The sequence below is a fragment of the Panonychus citri genome, unplaced genomic scaffold, assembly GCF_014898815.1.
Source record: "Panonychus citri isolate SS breed McGregor unplaced genomic scaffold, ASM1489881v1 Contig00045, whole genome shotgun sequence".
Taxonomy (NCBI): domain Eukaryota; kingdom Metazoa; phylum Arthropoda; class Arachnida; order Trombidiformes; family Tetranychidae; genus Panonychus; species Panonychus citri.
The window spans coordinates 716,457-731,782 of NW_026515450.1; the positions used below are offsets into that span (position 1 = coordinate 716,457).

A 15,326-nucleotide genomic window follows, 5' to 3' on the forward strand; every position below is an offset into this window, starting at 1 on the left:
AATTAATATTAAAATGTTTCCAATTACCTTTGATTTGATTTTGATGCATTTATGTGAATTTATTTGTCATTTTTATTTTAATTATGAGATAAACTATTTCTTATCCAAAGATCTGATCAATTTGAATTCTTAATTATGGAAGCAATTGTCTCCACGCAACTGATTACCGAATCAACTATTGATAATCAGGTTGAAAATCCTTTTCATAACATGTTAGACTCGATCATTTTTACATTGCATATGTAAAGTAGTTGATTTTATGTTTTAATCTCACAATTAATCAGCTATTGTTTGTTATTAGATTAGATAACCATTAATAGAGATATTCAATCAACTAGATACGTGTAATAAATTGTTCTTGTAATGACATTTAAAAGTCAATCAAATCAGTCAATTCTTTCAGTAAGTTAACATGGTTCTTAATTGTATTTGGTCAATTTCGTTAATAACTCTATTAACAATCACAAGTTTGATTTCCTGTGATGAGTTGAAACAATTTAATGAATCAATTTCAATCTCTGAGATTTCCGCTGGTGATACTAATGTAATTTTCACCATTTATGCTCCTCTTGCAGTTCTCGATGATTATATTCAAAGGTTCGATATAACTTATCAACTGGTCGGTGTTGATGGTCAGGCTCAACCGAAAACAGGTAAGAAATTAGATCAATTTGCTAAGAAATTTAGTTCTAATTGTCGATTGCATCTGAACAGAGTCTTATCGTCCTTCGAGTACTGGTTATCGTTATGACGTTGAGATCAAAGATCTCGAGCCAAATGGACAATATATATTCAACATTATCGCGATTTATGGTAATAGGAATGGTACATCGGAATACTTTTTAGCCGCATTCGAAAAGGATATCGAAGTGACCTTACATCCATTGGCACCTAAAAACTTTGTAACCAGAGAGCTAATTATTAGACTAGAAGGAAACAAAGTGGCAAATTATTTCGTACAAGTTGATAGGGTAAAAATCATTCTAATGTAGAAAATTTCATTAATTGATTGTCAATTAACTTCTTTTTCATCTTCGTTGTCTTTAGGTCACAAGTATCAACGATCTACATCCCGTTATTCATGCGACAGTTTATCCTGAAATTGGTAACACTTTACCTTTACACTTGATCGTTGGTGAACGTTACAAGGTTAAAATTTGGTATATTGATTTAGATGGCAACAAATCAGCAATCAATGAGAAAACATATTTAGTGTATTGATATTGATGCATAATTAAAGCAATAAATTCATTTTTGCACAGAAATACAATTTATTAAATTGTGTTAACAATTAGTTGACTTGTTTTTATTTTTCCAGAATATTTAAACTTTGTGAAGGATTTATTTTTGTCGTTTACCTGGTTTACTTTTGGTTGTTATTAATTTATTGAAGTAACCTTTGAACTTGTTTTTCTTTCGACGATTAAGAAGAGCACCATTCAATGGTACATAAGCGAATGGGTCAACTGAACCCTTCTTTTTAACATCACCTCCCGCTTTTCGCGATGAAAACTCTTCTCCTGTTTTGGCTCCTTTGATTCCTGTTTTTCGTTTCTTAACAGGTCTATGAATACCTTGACCTCCAGGTTTGTAGCTCGCTTTTGTACCATGTGAGGTTGTCGCTGATACTTTAGATATTTTCGAAGTTCTTGAAGTTTTTGAGGTTCGAGAAACGTTGGTTTTTGTAGCTCTTTCATCCATGTCGTCATCGTCTTCATCATCTTCGTCGCTCCTGTTATTTTCTTCATCTCCTCGTTTCCTTTTGGTTCCTCTTTCCATCTCTTTGAAATTGAACGAAATCTTACCATCAGCTGTCATATGATATTCGTCCTTCTTTTTGGGTTTCGGGGCAACTGATTTTAGTGGATTCGATGAATGGATTCGACTGTTGATATTTGGAGCCAATAGATCGACAATTTCTTCTTCGTCCCCTCTTTCTTCGATAAATGTCTCGGATCGAGCTTTTCGTGATTTTCTAGTTGATGCTCGACTTTTCTTGTCATCCTCATCATCTTCGTCAAGTAAACTATCATCTGAATCAGAATCTTCATTCAAAATATCAGTCATCGATTTGGTTGATCGATGAGTAGTAGAAGTTGCAATGGTTCCACTTGCTAGATCATCGAAAATATCACCAGAGGTTTCATTTTTCGAAAGGGCCTTTCGAGCTTCTGATTTTCGTATGTTTCGCAAAACTTTTTCGCAAAATGGTGGAATTAATTTAGACAACATTTCGTAGCCAAATTTACGAATCAGTTTGGTGAGCAAAACTTTCACTTCGTGTCTGAAAGATTTTCGTTGATCCACACTCACATTATTCAGCGCCATGACGATGTTATAAGCAACATGACCAAGCTCCTCTTTGTCAGTCTTTTTAATCCATAAATTGATTGTTTGGAAAACAGCTCGAACGATAGACCGATCTTCAGATTTTAAAAGATCAAGCAATTGGAATAATTTACCACGAACTTCATTGGTTAATTGTTCTTGCTCGAGGTCGAAAATACCATGTCCAAGAACCAGGATCTCTGCTGATCTTAATTCTGGACTATGAAGTGTCACCTGATTGATTAGAGTTTGCTGGATAAAAGTAGTATTATTGTTCAGGTATTTTGGAAGATTAGTAAGGAAAACAAAGGCTGTCTTTTTACACTTTTCTCTTCCAGTTTCAACTGAGTCGATAATTAATCTCAACATGATGGGGATATGTTTCTTTTCCAATTGAATTATCTCCTTTTGACACAAAATGTCTAGTGAATTAACAGGTAAATATTTAACTTGATCAGGGCTTGAGTTAAATAGTCCAACGAAAAGATCAATAATATTAACTTTAAGGGATAAAATAAACTCCTTGCAATTGGGATTACAGCAAATCTCTTGGATTATCTTGTAAATCTTTTTCAGATGAGAATTTTCATCCGATTTTTGAATAACGGGAAGAATTATTTCTCCATAGATAAGCTTAATTTGCTTTGTTGTAAAAAATGGAATATATAATAATAGAATATCCAACAGGTAATTACGAAGTGCAACATCTCCGTCAAAGTTTCGCAAGTTTTTCATAACAGTTTCCAAACTTTTCTCACGAACTTCATCATCAGCAATCGTTAGATAAACTCGTAGAGTCTCATACGTTGGGAGAACGTCCTTCTTTCCAGATCCACTGGTTTCGGGATTAATGTAAATCGTGATGAAATCTTGAAGATAACCTTTAGCAAAGTATTTTAAAATTGTTTTATCTTCTTCCGATGATACAGTTTTGATGAGGTTACGAAGACCAGCCAAACAGTAACCTCTTAGAACTGTATTCTCTCTGATAACATTTCTCAATAAAGAAGCAAAATCTTTAGTAAATGCCGTCTTAATATCGGTCGCATGTCGACAGAAAGATGGTAACAAAGACCAAATCTGATTGTGTAAAGTTGAATAAAGTTTTATGTAAATTGATTGTTTTACTTTATCCAATGTTGATATTTTAATCTCGATTCTTTTGGCCAATGGAAGGAAGAAAGTTTTAAATGTTCGTAACTCGGTTTTCTCAATGTTATCTCGGAACAAGGGTATTAACCAACTGTGAGTAAATTGATTAGTATCACTAAGATCCATCTCAAGGGGAACAATGTCAAGTATAATTTTGGGCCCAAGATTTTTAATCGCTTTACTAATTGCTATGTCAATTTGGGGTAAAAATTTGGTATTATATCCTTCACGAAGGTCAATTAGTTTCTTGATAAAACGAGAAACCAAATCAGGAGCTTGAGAGCCAACATGTTCAATTAGAGTTCCAATAATACTACAAATGAATCCCCAAGCATTTTGATACTTAAATTGTAAACTGTCCTCGAAAATATCGGCCATTGTTGCTCGAACGGTGTAATTCAATTCACTTAGAGAAGGGGCAATAATTGTTTGGATAACTTGTTGAATCGAGGTTGTAACAGTAATGTGAACAATTTTTGATTCACTTTCAAAACAGGGTAAAAGTGAACTTAATAGTGATGAAATTTCAATGAGACATTTTGATTTATCAAGTGAATAGAGGCTAATGTAACCTTCCTTCATAACGGCAACCCAAAGTGGTAGTAATTGAGAATCAGTATAACTTGGACGATTATCTTTGAGACGATTTAGAAGAATATAGTTAAATTGTGATGTTAATCCACGAAGTGGTGATGATGAATTAAATAGTTGAAGGAAAACTGAAAGTCCACCATTTACCAGTAAAGGATTAGCATGGGAAATTGTTGTTACTCTTGTCACGGCTTCGCAACAAACCTTGAGTGCTTTTGATGGGATGATGGTGATTATATCTCTCATCAAATTAAGCATATGTAAAGCGTCATTAATGTTATTCACGCTTGTGGATAAAAATTTGTCGACACAAAATTTGGCCGTTTGTTCAGCTAATGCATGATGTTCAGCATTTTCGTAGACAAGTTTACTTGTTTTCAGTATATTAACGATGGATCGATGAGCTGATTTACGAATCTTTGGCTTTGGGTCAAGGGTTAAATCAAGAAGCACTTTGTAGACAGCAAATGTTGCAGGAGATTTCAATACAACCACTTCTTGGCTTTTGATGAATTCACTTAGACAACGAATTAGATTTATCATTAGGTAGCCATTGGTTTTCTCACGATTGGCAACTATTTTCGCAGCGAAAATTTGACTCATCTCACTGAATTTAAGCTTCTTTACTGAATCAGGAAGTCGTCTAACCACCATGCCCAATAAATAGGCGATTGCTGCTAAAGTTTCATCTTTATCGGTGGTTTCAAGTAAAGTGATTAAAATGGCAAAATATTCAGTTTCACTTTCTGTTCCACCCTTTTCCTTGATTGTTTCTGTTATGGTTGCTAGAATAGCAATCATTTCTTTGTGTAACACTGATGATGGATTCCATTTCTCCAAAAGTTTAGAGAAACTGACATTAGTACAATTGGTATAAATGGATGCAAATGTATTACAACTGCCCATTGATTCCTGGTCAACGTCCATTGATACAGATTTTATTTCACGAGCAGTTTCATCACCTCCACCTAAAGAATGGGCACTTAAATTGATTGAACTAAGTCGCAGATTTTCAAAATCATCAAGATTAGATGAACTCTTTGAAATAGGGCCCATCAAATTTACTCTTTGACGGAACTTTTTAGTGGCAGCATTACAATTACTACTTTCACCTTTTCTCCATCGATTACCTCTGCCTTTAGTTGCCTTAGCAGCAACTCGAACCTTATTTTTCATAATTAAAAATAAATAACCTTCAAAATAAAAAAAAAGAATCAAAGAAAATAAAATAAATTAAATAAAAAGATTAACATGTAAAAGTGATTTTTGGTCAACAAGGTAAAAAGAGATTCAGAAAGAAATTAATTCTTACCAATCCAATAAACTTGAATAAACAATCAAATTCTAGATAAGATAAGCAAACAGTTGGAATAATTAACTAATCACATAAGTAAATTGATCGAACTAAAAATTAAAATTATTCTTAAATGAATTAACCAAACATGAGAATCGGTTGTTAATATTTTCACGTGTTGAGATCTGGTTAAGCCTAAATAGCCAGAAATGGGATCAAGTCTTAATGAATTGAATCCAATGTTAATTCAGTTAAAGGCAAATTTTGAGATCAAAATCCAGAAGAACTGATACCACATGAGATATTTTCACATGAAAAAGAAAACTGAATTCTCTGAAACAATTGTTAATTTTTTCACTAGTATTTCTTTTTTTACTATTTAATTGATCACTTTTCATTAATTAAATAAGAATTCACTAATTAGAGTTGAAAACGGATTATACTTTTCTCTCTGGTTATTTAGGCTCGGGGACTATATGACCAGAGATTTCTGGTCGAATAGGCTGTTCCTTGAGATCTAAATGTTTCTATGGTAACCGAGAAGCGGTTATTTCGAATTGAGAGAAATTTAAATTTTAGAAATTAAAATAATCCAAAATTAGATTTTCATTTTTGTCCTTTGATTGTTGACGAGATTATTTGATTTGGTTCTTAACCTTTCAAACATTTTTTTTCTTATAATCATTATCAATAAAAATATTGATATTTCTAAGCGATAATGTTATATAGTCAATTGTTATGTTTCCTCGTAATTAAGATACAGTCTTACCTCTCTTAAGTTATAAGGACGAGTCACAAATTCGCTAGGTGGCAGCAGTCGAATTTAGAATTAAATTAAAAATTTTAATTCTATTTATGCTACGAGTTGCTCCTCTTTCGACAAGAGATGGCTCTGTTTTGTAACTTAAGAGAGTTATAACTTAAGATTTTGGCTCCTGATAAACTTTAATTTAATTAACTTTACCTGTGAATTTAAAATTAAATTTTGTGTTATTATTGTTCATCTTATCATACGGACCAAGTTGATACCAAAATCGTAGGTAAAAAAAAAAAAAAAACTGAACTCTTTCAGCTTTCTTTATTATTATTTTTCGGGGCGTAAGCCATACACTATACTGACATACACTTCCGGTTTATTACATTTCTCATTTACACAATCTCTGTGATCACCCTTTCGTGCTGTCTTAATGCTTAACACAAATTAATAATAATAATAATCTTCTCTTTTTCTCTTATACTGTATTTTGAACTGGCCGATGAGGAACACTTGGATTCAAGACTTACTGATTAATACTCATTTGTTACGGACCGTTTTCAGCAAGCCTCCGAGGAATATGTTAAATTTTAATTGACATACTAAACAAATAATTTTGTTACTTTATTATAAATATTAATAATCTATTGTTATTATATTCCTTTGAATTTAAATCTCCTCATCCCCACTTCCCTCAAAGAGTTGTACTCACTCTTGATACTATCTTTTCAGATAGTAAAGCCTTCGGAGGCTTGCTGTAATGGCTTAAAACAATAAAATTAAGAGAGGTATGACTGTAATCAATTAGGAAAACAACTTTGTTAATACAAGTATAAATGTACATCATTTACAAGAATTATAAATATTAATAGAAGTGAGGAATTAGTTTGTCTTTAAGTAGCAATGATAATCTGTAGTCATGTTGCAGGAGTCCGAATGTCAGAAATTAAAATGAATGGTGAAGGGAATTGAAGTTTTTTGCTTAGAAAATGTTGATTAGTTTTTTATCATTCATTTGTTTTCTTTCAATTATCTGGAAAGAAACAATCGATTTCCTTTTAGTGGATTTGTTGATGATTAAGCTTCCATCTTATTATCAGGCTCCAAACAGATAAGAAATGAATTGAGGTGAATTTAAATAGATGAGAAAATTAAACTGTTAACAGATTAGTAGGTGAGTTTGTGTGATGTTTTTGAGGCACTTTGTATGATTTAGATTCTCATTAGATGTTTGATCATATCTTAAAAATCTTAAATGAAAAGTTTGTTTTACTTTCATAACCTAAACTAATAATACTCGTGTGTTCATTAATATAAGATGATAAAGTTGATTTCACTGTTTAGATTATGGAAACATGAGTAAACCAATTATTCTGAACCATTTAAATTGTTTAAACAATAAGATGAAATTGAAAGATTGGGATGAATTGTTTTACAATGTGTGACAAGTTCCTGAATTCCGATAATGGTTAGTTTACAATGATAACAGGCATAAGATGCTCCAGCAAATCTTTTAAGATCATAAAGTTGAGGTGATGGTTGTGGTTGTGGTTGTGGTTGTGGTGGTAAAAGAGGTGAAATTGATCCATTAGTATTGTTGTTGAAGAGACCCTTAGATACAATGTCATCCGGTGATCTTGAATAATTTTTTTGATTTTGAAAACCATTTAATGTGAAAGATGTTGGTTGTTTACTGGTTTGAGTCCTATTTCCATATCCAATGGTATTTGAGTAGGGATAAAATTCTGTAATTAGATAATTTTTGACAAAATTTTCCAATTCTAGTATTGGTTTGTGGTGGAAAAATTCTTTGAGAAAAGCAGAATCGATTGGTGAAAATCCATGGGTTTTCAAGTGTTTAAGAGCAGTATCTCCAACAGAAGCAAATCTAACCTGGTTACCAGCTTTGCAACATAAATAACATTCATATGGACGATAGTTGATGTGAAGATTAAGATGTTGACGAACTACTTCAACTGGAGGTGATAATGTTGTTTGATAATTTCGCGTTAGTCGACTTGGAATACGTTTATATAGAATTCTTTGCATTTCTTTACAGATGCAACAATATGCTGCACAATCAACATTCACTATTCTATCAAATTCACCAGAAACTTGGAATTGGAAAAATTGTTCAACCCATTTTTCTGTTTGTCCATCTCGATTGATAAAGTAGAGCAAAGGTTCACATTCATTACTATCTTGACAAACTTTATCATGAGAATGACATTTGAGAAAATGTTCCATGATTGTGTCCAAGTCTTCAAATTTATCACCACAGAGTAAACAATTAACAGGCTTGTAATCGAGATGTTTACACAAATGAATTAGACCATCATTGAATGAATCGAATTGGATCATTTCTTTACAGAACATACAGAAATATCTTCTTTTTTCAAATTCGTCATTTTTCTATGAGATTAAAGGCAAAAATAGAGAAGAAATGTATCATTAAAACAGAGAATAGAGCAATTGAAGTAAGAATTTAAATCGAACAAAGAAAACGATATGAATACCTTAAGTTTATTTTGAATATCATTTCCAATAAAGCTTCCAATATCAGGAGAAACTTGAATCTGAAATGGTCCATTTTGATTAAGAGAATCTTGTTTTGGTGGAGATATTGATGGTCGTCTCAGAATCGACGGAGGACTTGCAAGTAAAGAAACAATCCCGTTTGATTGATGAAAAAGTTTGTTCTGAGTTGGAATAATAGTCGAAGTAGTAGCAGTAGTAGTCGATGTACAAGTAGGAACGAGAACGGGAGTAGATGGTGGATTATTATTATTTCGGACCATTAATTGACCACAAGGTAGTTGAATAACATTTGGTTGTTGATAACTAGGAAGGTAAATGGGTTGCGTTGAATTGACTCCATTTTTGGGTAAAATGCTGATTTTGGAAACTGTATAACAGTTTGAAATAGGTAAATTATTAATTCCAAGAGTTGTAAATTGTGGAAAAGGTCCTTTTGAAGGTGAGAGTAACAAACTATTAGATGTGGTCAACATTGTGGCAGGTTTGTGAATAATTGGAGGTGTTTTACTCATTTGATGAGGTGTTGCAGTAACATTTGGATTGGCTTTGGTTTGATTAGTTAGATTAGTTAGGTTATCAGATTTTTGACCAATTACCTGAAAACTGGTATCAGATTGATTATTTAAACTGGATGATGATTGATTAAAAAGATCACCCAATGTAGTAGATCGATTATTGTCTTTATCTGTATTTTGTTTCTCTTTGCTCTCGTGTTTGGCTTTAAATTTATTTCTAGCAAAATTGGGAATCTTTTCAGGTACTCGACGTTTAGTTGAAACTCCAGCTGATGTTAAATAATGTATAATATAACCTTCCAGAGGTTTAATGTACCTTGATTTAAGGAAAACTTTGGCCAGCAATTCATTTTCAGCTTCAGGATGATTTTTCAATATATGTTCATAAGCTCGATCATCAAAATCAGTGATGGTAAACTTTTTCCCTGCTTTCTGACATATCCCGCAAACGTAGGGTTCATAACAAAGGTGTTTGTATACATGCATTAAATGTTTCCGGGGTTGAATTAAATTAGGTGGTAACAAGATGATATCTTCCTTTTTTTCACTTGACTCGCAGACTGGACAATAGGGCCGAGGTTGGGCAAATCTACCACGACTTGTGGATACTTGAGATTTCAGAAAATCATCAATCCATTCGGTAATCCAAGGCATTAATCTTTTCTTAAACGTAGCAGTCTTTTCTTCACTATGATCTTTTCGATAATGGATAAATAAATTTTTTAAATTAGTTGTCACTTCCAAACATTGAGTACATTTGAATGGATAATAATCCATGTGAGACTGGTAATGATCAAATGCACTCGATTTTCCTTGGATGTTTTTCTCATGGCAGAATATACAGAAGAATGAAATCTAATAGAAATTAGAAAGAAAAAGGAAAAAAAATCCAAGACAAAAGGATTCAATTAATTAGACGAAAATTTTAAGGTACAATTGAGGTGTAAGAATTTTTTAGGAAGAAGGTTACCGTTTCTTCATTCAATTGACTACTTTTTTCCAAGTCTTTTTCTGCCGGTGGTACAATCATTTCCTCTTCATCATCTGAAGAGTCATAACAGTCTATTTGCATATCTTCATGATGGTTATTAGATTCTTCATCGGTCATCTTTTCTTGCTTAATCATTTCTGGATCTCTAATCACTCTATATTTAGATACATCGGAGATTCTTAATATTCTAACAGAACATGGCTTGATTATTCCTTCATATCTTTTCTCGTCAGCGATTCGAGTGGCAAGTTCTTCAGCTACTTTGTACATTAATTCAAGTCCACGAGCAGGGGGTTCAGACGGAGCAACATCGTCAATTTCTGGTTCTAGAATTTCATCTAAAGAGAAAGAGAGCAGGATAGAAAATTCAATTAGTTTAAAAATAATAATAAACAATGGAAAGAATAGGGAAAGAAATAGGAAAATATTTTCACTTTGCTTGTATGTAAATTTGACAAACCAGATAAACTGATTTAAAGATTATCAATTGATTAAGCCTTAAAATGAATAAAAAACATACCCGATGATTGTTTTTTCGTCTCAATAACGTCAACAGAATTTTGATTATTAATTAATAGCAGAGGTGGAGGTAAATTCTCATGAGGTGGTGGACCATTTTGAATAGAAGACTTTATTTGATCCATAGCTTGGTCTCAATGGAATCAACAAGCAAAGAGAAGCGAGAAAATGGTGATGATGGAATAACTGGAAAGAGGGCAAAAAGAAGCAAAAAATTAAAAATCAAACACAGTTGATAACAATTGATCGCTTTTGATTTGGCGATAAAAAACAACACAAACAAAAAAGGAAGAAATGACAACGACATGAAAAGAAACCAAGTCAAGTGAAATATTAGATTTAAGAAGCTTACAAAGGGCAAATTTTTACAATCCAAAAGCGAAAACCATGATTTATGGATTAAATTGATTGGTGATAAATGATAACCAAGAAAATGAACACTCAAAAAATGGGATTAATTAAATTAAACATTCCAATAGAGATCAATATTCATTAAAGTATATCAATAACAGGAAAATGAAGGTAAATATTTTGACTTGTAGAAATATTTTCTTCTGATTCAAACATATGATTGAACAGGAAGAAAAGAGGAATCATTGAGTTTGGCGGTAAAACTGATTTCTTTTTGCCAACATGAACATGATTGGAAATGCTTTTAATCGCTCACCATTAATGCCTTTTTCTTGTTAAAACAATAGATTGAAGCAAATCAAATATGGTTAAAATTTGATCAATTAACTGGGTTTAAATCACTTGGAAAATTGATACGCATTAAATTCACTGTAACCATTGGGATGGAGAAAAAATTATTGCCGATCAATTTGCCAATGATCCAAATTAAGATATCATTGAGATGGAAATTTTAAACTTGGAGAAATTAATTAAATCACTCACATAGGGTAATCAATTTAACACATGATTGTCTTTAAATGTATTAGCTTATTGAATCCATATCCAAGATGAGAGCCAAAGAAAGTGATAGAAACCAGATCACAATTTGGAAATGGGAGACGAAAAAAAACCAAATAATGACCATCAACTGTCACCAAATTGTCTGTCAAAATTATGATCACTTTAAACTTGTCAACAAATAGTTCAATGTAATTAATCGACTGTTAAAAATTGATTTGTTTTAATGATAAACATTTGATGAAAACAATAAGTTCATCAAACCCAGAAGATCATATTTTCTGTTGTCAAGGGTTAAGTTTTTACAGAGAGAAACAAAAATAGAAACTTAATGGTCACTATGTTGAGAATAAATTAAAGATCAGGTTACAGATAAATTCTAATTAATTAGTTGTTAGAAAATAAAAAAGAAGAATAAATTAATTGTTTAGTTTGTTAATTAGAAAAGGAAAAAGTTTATAAAGAGAAGATAAAAATAATAAAGAGTCGAGTTAATGAGAAAATGGAAAAGAAAATTTTTTTTCTTTTCTCTTTTACAATTCGCACTTAGAAGATTTTCCCTCAATTCGGTTTTCTCATTTGTATGTTTCCGTTTCCTTCTTTCACTTGGAATTGTGATCAGGCACATTCTTTAGTTGGTGTTTTTTTCTTATTTTGATTAATTTAATTGTGTGTAATTACAATGCCTGGATTCAAAGAAAAGGTAATTTAGATCAACTAATTGTGTGTCTTGATGAGATTTTAAATTAATATGATTTGGTTTTCTCTTCTGTGTTTGATTTCCTTAGCCTCTTCTTATTGATGGTAAGGGTCACCTATTGGGTAGACTTGCCGCTGTTGTAGCTAAATCACTTTTACAAGGTATGTTTTTAATTTGTTTTAATTGTTTTTTAGTGTTTCAATATTATTATTACTATGATGAGAAATTCCCAAAACACTGATCAACCCTGATTAGACCTGTTCAAGAACCATGCACTACCATCTGAAACTGTATCTTAAACATTTGGAGAAGAATTTTTTTGTTCGATTTCTAATGAATTTTCTCTTCTATTTTTTTTTCCTTCTTTGCAGGTCAAAAAGTCACTGTTGTTAGATGTGAAGCTATTAACATTTCCGGTTCATTTTACCGAAATAAATGTGAGTATTTGTGCTGTCGATCCTATTTTTCTTTTGCTTCTAACTTTGATCCGATTATTTATGGTATATATTTTTCTAACTTTTCTTTTCTCTTCTCTTTATTTTAGTAAAATATTTATCTTTCCTCCGTAAAAGGTGTAATGTCAACCCAAAACGTGGACCTTTCCATTTCCGGGCCCCTAGTAAAATCTTCTGGATGGCGAACTGTCCGAGGTATGCTACCTCATAAAACTAAGCGAGGTTATAATGCTTTATTAAAGCTTAAAGCACATGAAGGTTGCCCTCCACCTTTTGACAAACAGAAAAAAATGGTTGTTCCATCAGCGTTGAGAGTTTTAAGGCTAGCTTCAGGTCGAAAGGTAAGTTCAAATAATCGTTGAAATATTTTTCTCTCTTTAAAATGATGACTCAATATTAACCTTATCTACATTAGATGAACAGTGATATCAAATTTAAAACCTGATTTCATATTTCTTTGTCATCAAAATTTTCTATATTTTTGTTTGCTTTCTGACACGTTTTCTTTTCTTCTCTTTCCTTATCTCTACAGTTCTGTGCCCTCGGTAGATTATCACATGAAGTTGGATGGAAATATCAAGGACTCGTTGAGACTCTTGAAGCCCGACGAAAAGCACGTTCTTTAGTCAGATACAAGAAAGTTAAGGCTGAAGCCAAAATACGTACACAGGCTAAAGAAATGTTAGCCGCTAAGTTGAAACCTCTAAACGATATTGTAGCTTCTTATGGTTATGCTGTATAAGAATTTTGTCAAATTTGTGGAAATTAAACTTTTTTTCACACGAAAATGAGTTAATCATCATGATAAAAAGTTCATCAAATTTAAATACAAATATATATCTATATATTTTTCCACGTGTAAGTTTTAATTTGAATTACGAAAATATTTTCTCACCCTGGAGATTATTTCGTCATTTTTTTATACAATTATGATGACAATTAGTCAAAAAGAATCATTTTTTTTGACTCACCAGTTTCTTCAATTTTCTTCTATCAAACAAAAGCTCCTCTTCTACATCACTTTGATCATCCTCAATGATTCCAATATTTTCTCCTCTTTTGGTTCCATCTTTTTTCACTATTTTCCTAATCACATGAGTTAAAGTTGCTCTCCATCCATTGGAAGTTGATTGTAATTGATTACGATATTCACTTTCATCTTTGATTAAATTGATTCCATACCAAATGATGATCAAAATGGTAGTTGAGAGTAACCAAAAAAGAAAAAGTTGCTTAATAAAACGATTATCATTTCCAATGGAAGATTGATCGGCACTAATCATCTGTTGATCTAAATCACTTCTATCTTCAGCAATTAAATTGATCAACTCGGAAGGAATTGAAAATTTATCTTCCATTTGATCAGAATCATTTTCCACTTGATCACTTTTCTCATTTGAAGATAATTGTTGCAGGTAAACTTTAGCCAATTGTTTCAAATTCATGGCAACAAACAATTAACTGGAACAATTTGTAAAATATTGACCATTGTGTGTGCCAGTAAATTAACAAATTACCAAATTAATCAATGAGAAAACTTGAATTATCCCAACAATCAGGATACCGAGTGTTTCTAATTAAAAGTAAACATTATGAATATTTTAAAAGAAATTGATACTTTTTCAATTGAAAGTTACAACTTTTGTTCTGTATCATAAATCAGAGAATAATAGTTTAATTGTTGACTTGATAATTAGAGAAATTAACTTAAATTGTTTGATTAGTTTTCTTTTCTCGTTTCAATTAAAATTCGCGGTAAAATTTTTTTTCTCCTTTTTTGTCTTCAGGTGATTTCGATTTGAAAAGAAAACATGAAAATTAAAAGCTTCTTGTTTCTATTTCTATTAATTAGATAAAATTAGATAATATCTGGTGATAGATTTAGAACTTGATTAATTGTATCACCAGATTAAGTTTGCAGTTAATTGATGTAATGTTTACAATAAATAAAAATCCTAAATCATCAATACGAAACAGTTTAATTGCCAACGGAATCTCATCTCAATCTGTATCTGTGTTAATAATAACTCACTATGAATCTATTTTTAGTTAATTTTGACAATTAATGTTGTAATTGATTCTCAATTAACCTCAAACTGTTTCTAAGGTGAGTAATTATTTATTTTCAACTTATTCGATTTAGAGTAACATTTCTGATTAGTTTTATTGTGTTTTCTTTTCTAACAGGTAACATGATTTACTAAGTGTCTTCTCAATAGTTAATTAACATTAGTTATTCAATTAGGTTATTAGAACCGTTTAAACAATGGTCAGAACTGTTGGAGGTCCTGGTGTTTCCCGACTCATATCACCTTTTAACGATGTTTTCAATTTGATCACGGAAGGAAACGAAAAGGCCTTGAAACAAGCTTTTTACAATACGATTGCGATTCTATTCATTTTGTTTGTGCTCTCATCGGTCGCCGCTGTTTACCTTGTCCTTCAGCCTTTTCTATCGCCATTGTTATGGGCGACACTTATCGGGTCCGTTCTCCATCCATTTAAACGTAAATTAACTCGATTCTCCCGTTGGTGGTTAACAGATGACACCAAACGACCGATTAGTATTTCCGTGGTTAA

At 31.8% G+C, this 15,326-nt stretch overlaps 4 protein-coding genes and 1 long non-coding RNA gene across 6 annotated transcripts; 3 read left to right on the top strand and 2 right to left on the bottom strand.

Annotated features, from left to right (window-relative positions):
- The first annotated feature begins 355 nt into the window (after positions 1-355).
- LOC128398122 (uncharacterized) lies at positions 356-1,320 on the top strand. Its single transcript, XM_053358943.1, has 3 exons — positions 356-653; positions 715-971; positions 1,048-1,320. Exons 1-3 carry the CDS (start codon positions 413-415, stop codon positions 1,219-1,221), a joined length of 672 nt encoding a protein of 223 aa, XP_053214918.1. The 5' UTR covers positions 356-412; the 3' UTR covers positions 1,222-1,320.
- LOC128398121 (RRP12-like protein) lies at positions 1,195-5,869 on the bottom strand. Its single transcript, XM_053358942.1, has 2 exons — positions 5,384-5,869; positions 1,195-5,264 (listed from the first exon to the last, which is right to left on the bottom strand). Exon 2 carries the CDS (start codon positions 5,245-5,247, stop codon positions 1,342-1,344), a length of 3,906 nt encoding a protein of 1,301 aa, XP_053214917.1. The 5' UTR covers positions 5,248-5,264; positions 5,384-5,869; the 3' UTR covers positions 1,195-1,341.
- Positions 5,870-6,129: 260 nt separating this feature from the next.
- Positions 6,130-6,777, top strand: LOC128398126 (uncharacterized). The gene is made up of 2 exons (XR_008327059.1): positions 6,130-6,401; positions 6,627-6,777. It is a non-coding gene; the product is annotated as an uncharacterized LOC128398126 (long non-coding RNA).
- A 142-nt stretch (positions 6,778-6,919) lies between these two features.
- LOC128398123 (uncharacterized) lies at positions 6,920-12,003 on the bottom strand. Of its 2 annotated transcripts, none has more exons than XM_053358945.1 (5): positions 11,577-12,003; positions 10,684-10,868; positions 10,143-10,501; positions 8,636-10,027; positions 6,920-8,531 (listed from the first exon to the last, which is right to left on the bottom strand). In XM_053358945.1, the coding sequence occupies exons 2-5, from the start codon at positions 10,805-10,807 to the stop codon at positions 7,488-7,490; spliced, it is 2,919 nt and encodes a 972-aa protein (XP_053214920.1). In that variant the 5' UTR covers positions 10,808-10,868; positions 11,577-12,003; the 3' UTR covers positions 6,920-7,487. The 2 variants fall into 2 exon arrangements, with proteins under 2 accessions (XP_053214920.1, XP_053214919.1); XM_053358944.1 differs by lacking the exon at positions 11,577-12,003 and adding an exon at positions 11,035-11,503.
- Positions 12,004-12,136: 133 nt separating this feature from the next.
- On the top strand, positions 12,137-13,534 carry LOC128398124 (60S ribosomal protein L13a-like). Its single transcript, XM_053358946.1, is given in 6 exon segments — positions 12,137-12,294; positions 12,380-12,452; positions 12,663-12,728; positions 12,836-12,930; positions 12,932-13,087; positions 13,279-13,534. Coding segments are annotated over 6 exon segments (621 nt in total). The 5' UTR covers positions 12,137-12,273; the 3' UTR covers positions 13,489-13,534.
- Positions 13,535-15,326: the final 1,792 nt, after the last annotated feature.